At 37.8% G+C, this 6352-nt stretch overlaps 1 protein-coding gene across 2 annotated transcripts; it reads right to left on the bottom strand.

The window, feature by feature from the left end:
- Nucleotides 1-272: 272 nt before the first annotated feature.
- Nucleotides 273-3591, bottom strand: LOC131954558 (testis-expressed protein 36; the record flags this gene model as incomplete). Of its 2 annotated transcripts, none has more annotated exon segments than XM_059318324.1 (3): nt 273-404; nt 2821-2905; nt 3529-3591. In XM_059318324.1, coding segments are annotated over 2 exon segments (183 nt in total), but the record flags the coding sequence as incomplete, so codon positions are not given.
- Nucleotides 3592-6352: the final 2761 nt, after the last annotated feature.

Here is a 6352-nt window from a genome sequence, read left to right on the forward strand (position 1 = left end):
TTTAATGTAACCATCGAAATTTGACTTCGCAGGGTAAGTTTCACACTCCTCACATTATCACCAAAGACTTGTTAGATTATTTATACGTCTTTGTTTTGAAGCATATCTAAGTTCAAGTATTTCTTGACCAGGCAAAATTACCCCCCCCCCTTAAATATTAAGGCCCCGACATTAACTTCTTGGGAAAAAAAATTGTACTTAACCGAAACCGTTTCCACTATAGACATACAACACTAGTCTACAAACCAAGTCACGTGACCGCACCAACTGACCTCTTCTTTCTCTCTGTATTGAGGGGGTGGGTTGGCAGGCCTGACGGGCGCCGAGAATGGGGCGTCAAGCATCTCTCTTGTACTCGTGAGCACTCGACGTTGTGGCATATTAGGTTCTCTTGTGTGCTGAAACTAGAAAAGAGACATGGCTCTAGGGTTATCTGTCCATGACGCCGACAAAAACACATTTTAGACACCCACCTTCCCCTTACCACACGCGTCAACTTTGGACACTGTCAAATTTTCAGTCATGTGTTGTTGTGAGTGCATACACAGGTGCACATGCTTTACTCATGCATTTTTTAATTAACAAAAATGTTTAGAAATTTAGAAAAAGCTGTAAGCCACCACGAGAATTTAAGCAAATTTTCTGTTAGTTATTTTTCTTTCTTTAATTAGCTAGACAAACTTTTTTTTTTAAAAAAGCGCCGCTTTGCTGAAAAAGATCCCAGCTTACTTCCCCTTCTGGCTTATTTAAAAACTAGCTGTATGATTTTTTAAACCAACGATATGAAACACATGCAAATATGCATAAGAAGACAAAAAAATCAACACGGCCGATTAAATCACTCTATGATAAATCGATATTGATTTCGAGGGCCACTTACGTACACTGGTATTTCTTATTCAACTATATTTCAATACAAATTAACGATCTGAAATATCGATCTATCGATACCAATTCGGAACCCATGAACGTAAGCCAAAATTATTTTGCTAACAAGGAAAAGGCTATCGGGTCGAGGTATAGATCTTAAAGCTGAAGCACGGTTGTTGCATTAGTTGGTTTCGTTCAGAAAATTGTTGATCGTAAAGTTAAGCACTGAACATTTTTCTTAACAATTTAAATAGGCGCAAGCGTGACTATTTAACCAACAACCGCCAAGTAATTGAGGTGTAGGCTATAAATTGTTTATGCTCGAGTGATCTCGCTATTGATTTACAAACAAACAAAGTCAACATTGCCCTTATCGATGTGTTTACACTTGGTAATAAAATTAAAAACTCTACCAGTTTTGTTAGCTATAAAAACAAATCTAAATCGTAAAAAAAAAAAGATTTTGAGATTAAATTAACAAAGTAACAACAATAATTTAAATGTATATTTGCATTCAAATGAGTTTGACCATATTTAAAAATTTTTTTTTGTAATTTCTGAAAATCGCTGCCAATATTTGAAAACTTTCTCCCCAGTTATGTCCCCTAGTGATGAGTTAACCCCCATTACACAATAACATACCTGACATTAATTAACCCTATGCAGACATTACTCAATTACTGACACTGTCTTCAGTAGTCTGGTACTTGATGGTGACTATAATTGTCATTACGTGTCTATTCTTAACATTCCAAAAGGTTTTGCTAGTTTGATTGACTAAATAATGGTATACTGATAAAAGTAGTTTAATATAAAATGATATACATGCACGTAGGCCCCAAAACACTAAATAAAGGTGCCCTTAATAGTATAATTATTTATGTATACGTATAACAACTACAGTTCAGTAATATCCTAATATATAATTCCCCATGTGCGCACTTCTCTCTCTCTGTCCGCAAAATATTTTCGCCGGACATCACGTCAGAATCGGCAGCGATATATGGATACCTTTATACGGACTTTTGTTGAAAAAAATATGTTAGATGTTTTAAATGTATAACCATAATTTTATTTAAAGAAGAAAAATAAAAAATAAAGGCGTATTCGAATGTAGAGAAACAGTATTATTTATGCAACCGGAAAAGTGTATAAACTTGGGACAAGAACGCATTTAACAATGACGTCGCTTATTGTTTACACTAAAAAAAGGAGCACGAAACTGATGACGTCATCTTCCGAGTTTAGAATAAAAAGAAATGAACTATTTCATTCAAATATGATTTAGAGCTATGTAAATATTGTATACACTATGAAATGTATACAATACGATTTTCTCGGCCTAAACTTAAAAAATTTATTTTATCTATTTGGATTCTAGATCTAGAGATTCTAGATCTAGATATTGATCTCGATCTAGATATTCTAGATCATCTAGATCTAGATCTAGATGATCTACAAAGCTAAGTTGTCGGGTGCCCGATAGGGCACTTCCCGGCGCCGCAGGCGCTTCAAATTTGGCAGGATCTTGCCTTGGGGCGACAGAACACGGGGGCCGGTTGGCCAAAAAAATCTACGATGAGGGGGTCAAAACTGACCTCGACTGACCGGCGCCTTATATGGGCGAATTAATTAAGCATTCACATTCTCAATGTTTTCGAAAGCCTAAGCGAAGCTGGGCAGCATGCCTAGTATATTTATAAATAGCGTACTGAAAGCTAGACGTTACTTTGATGCAGGAAAAAGTCAACACGATAATTTCAAAACTCTGGATATGATAAAAACTGTTGACAGGAAAAAAAAAGCGAACGATTTTGTAATCAGTTTAACATTGAGCTTACCAGAAGCCAGATTTTTTAAATCGGCGTATGTTACGGCAGTATACATATACGCTTACTTTAATGTAAACAGCCTATTATCAAATGACAACAAAAACACACAGTAGCTCACCCAAGAGCCGTCATTGGCTGAAGAAGGTGCGAAGTTTCTTCCTTTAGTCATGGCAAATTGTGAAGTATTCCAACGTCTAAAACATCTAAATAAAAAAGCGAATTAGGTACTCAGAAATCTAGAAATAAACCTCCATGAAATAAACACAAGAGTCCTTAACGAAGCTGGTCGCTACACAAACGTATACCATTCGTATCAACGGTACGTAAGCCAAGCAAAGATAAACGTCGATTAAAGGGGAATAAGCAGCTAATTGCACGCAAGCCCCCTGCGTAACGGGATCTCATTAAAAATGTCGGGACCGAAGTTTTCTATTGAACCTTTGTGTCTTGGGTCTGTGAGAAAAAAAAATCAGAGCTTCTTTAAATATGCAGCGAAACCCCGCCGTCACGTTTGATTATAATCCAGGAGCTTTAGTGTAGGTCTCCTGGGTCGCAATGCTGGTCTGTCCTGGCATTTAGATAAGGCTTGTGACACAATAGGGCTTGTTTGCTACACACTTGTGTATGACACGTGTAGTTTGGTCTGTGTCTTAATCCTGACATGTTTTTGTTTCTGATACAACGCTTTATTAGCATAAACATTGCGTGCTGTAATTTGTAGGCTACAGCCCAACCCGCTCTATAATTTATAGTTCACAGTCTATAATATACACACCATACAACTAGTTCCACAATCCGCAATCAACCAAATACACTCACTACTTACCAGATACAATATACATACTTATTAATTCATGCTAACACGATCAAGACCACGATCATTCATGTACAATAAATTCCTCACGAAAAATTTATTATCCGCTTATATAGCACACATTACACTCATCACTCAAATCCCACACAGTGACACCCGCCCCACAATTCCCGTCACACACCCGGCCCACAATTCCCGTCACACACCCGCCCCACAACTCCCGTCACACACCCGACCTAATTGTGTACCACATTCAACTGGTTTGAACCTTAGGCCTCGGGAAATCACCCATTGTTGTTCTCATCGATACTAATGGCGCCCCGTGCACGTGATATCATTGAACGGTCACGCTGGTTTGATTCCAGACCTTTTGTTCTGTGGTTTGACTCGCTTGAATACGCCAACAGGACTAAATAGAATCGTATTGAGTTTTTTTTTTTTTACAGCACTGGTATGGTTTATTTTACAAGGATAAGACTAGGACCACAGTTGGGAATTATGGAGAAAAACTGGGCTAAATCATAAGGGCTAAGAAATACAAAAGCGCAAATGTGGATGGATTTGATAAACCTTACGTAATTGAACTAGCAACATCACCATACAAGCATTAAATTGAAATCACTAAGAAAAGAGGAAAGTAGGTAGACCAAAACAAACTTGGAAAAGATCAGTTGTCAGTGAAGCAGAAGCAGTCTGAATGTCGTGGGCCCAACTTGGAGGAATCGCCCAGGACCGAGTACGATGAAGAGGTATGGTTGTGTCTGTATGCTCCACAAGGGTTCGATATGGAATGACAATGACGATGATGGTTTGGTCAGAGTTTCTTTCCGTTATATCTACGGGTGAGGGAACTGCCCCTCCCCCCTCCCGGAGCACATCTACCACTCACCACCTCCCACTCGGATTAATGTTGCAATAGAAATATATATTGTTTAAAAACAAAATATATAGTCTACTTCAAGCAATAAAATTTAAAATGCCCAATCGGAGACAAAGGTCTATAAAAACCTGGTCCTGTTGGTGTTTGAGATTATGGTATCGATATATTTAGCAAATAGATTCGACTCCACACCCCTCCTGTTGACAAGTGTTTTATTGTGTCTCGAACAGGGGGTGGTTTTCGTGAAATACAATGTCGAGCAACGTTGTCAAGTCGAGATGTGTAGAGGTTAACAACACACCACTTGAACCTACACATGTGCTCTCTGACAACCAGAGCTCCATGCCGTATATTCTTTGAATTGTTATATAAGTGTGCTCTAGCGAGCTGAATGGCTCTATAAATTACATTACAAAACATATTGCCCCCCCCCCCCCCCCGCACTAGCAATGTAGTAAATCTACTCTTCCGAACGTGACAGACCAAGGACAGATAAAGTAGAGTTCACCTGTTTCTGTGAACTCAGCGTTTTAAAAAAAAGTTTGGTCAGCACTATTCACAGCCGCCATAACTTTCCCTCACGTGACTTAAAGGACGTCATACAGACTCGAGCCAAGGAACTTAACTCGAGTCACCACATACATAACACAAATGTCCTTTAGTCATCACACTACCCTCAGGGCCCATACAAATGTCATTTAGTCACAAAATTACCCGGTCAGGGACCATACACAAATGACATTTAGTCACCACACTACACGTAAGGGACCATACAAAAATGTCATTTAGTCACCACACTTCCCGTCTGGGACCATACACAAATGTCATTTAGTCACCACACTTCCCGTCTGGGACCACGCACAAGTATGTCATTTAGTCACAGAAACTACCCGTCAGGTCCCCCCCCCCCCCTTTTTACTTTCTCGTATATAAGAAGTATAGAGAAAGTCTTGTAATCGTGCAAAAAAAAAAAATCGAGATTTTTACAAATCTCGACGTTTTACACCTCACTGATATGGAAAAACATAATTTTGCAATCTTGTCCGTATGTCTGTGTGTGTGTGTGTCTGTCTGTCTGTCTGTGTGTAAACACGATAACTTGAGTACCGTTACAGCTAGGTTGATGAAATTTCATATATAAGTATTTTATCAAAATCGTAGATCCGTATCAACTTTTGAGTGATTTCCGATAACCGGAAGTGGTACTTTTTGTACGTTGAATTTTTCAAAATCCTATAATTTGAGTACTATTTCAGATAGATAAATGAAATTTCACATGTAAGTAAAAGATCTAATTCTCTACCTTCTGTCAAATTTTGAGTAATTTACGTTGACCGGAAGCACTAATTTACGCTATTTCCGATTTCTCAAAAAAAAAACCGCATGTAAATTTATAAAGTACTAATAATATTGCGCACCAATATGCACATTTTGTTTTGGCGTTCGCTTGGTGCGCAATTCTTTTTTCTATGAGATTCTATTCTATTTTTAAAAGTTTAAGTAATTAAAAAAAATTCATAAAAAACGTTTTAATAACAAGCTTTTATGTAATGATGCACTAAAAAGTAGAAAATAAATTATAGACTACTATTTAAATAACTATAAAGAAAAGCGTGGGTCACTTTAGTATCTATTGGATACCTTTACTAATGTTAAGGAAGACACCCACGCTTTTCTTTATAGTTATTTAAATAGTAGTCTATAATTTATTTTCTACTTTTTAGTGCATCATTACATAAAAGCTTGTTATTAAAACGTTTTTTATGAATTTTTTTTTCAGTACTTTACATGTTTTATTTACAATAGAGTTACATGACTAAAAACCATTGCGCGCCTACTGAACATCACGTTCAGTAGGCGCGCAATGGTTTTTGAACGCAGCCATTACGTGATGGCGCAGCTATTGAAGGTGATGACGCGTGTGGTGTGGTTGGCTAGGCATGCCTACTAATTCGG

The sequence above is a fragment of the Physella acuta genome, unplaced genomic scaffold (genome assembly GCF_028476545.2).
Source record: "Physella acuta isolate Inbredline_101_S28 unplaced genomic scaffold, ASM2847654v3 ptg001011l, whole genome shotgun sequence".
Taxonomy (NCBI): Eukaryota; Metazoa; Mollusca; class Gastropoda; family Physidae; genus Physella; species Physella acuta.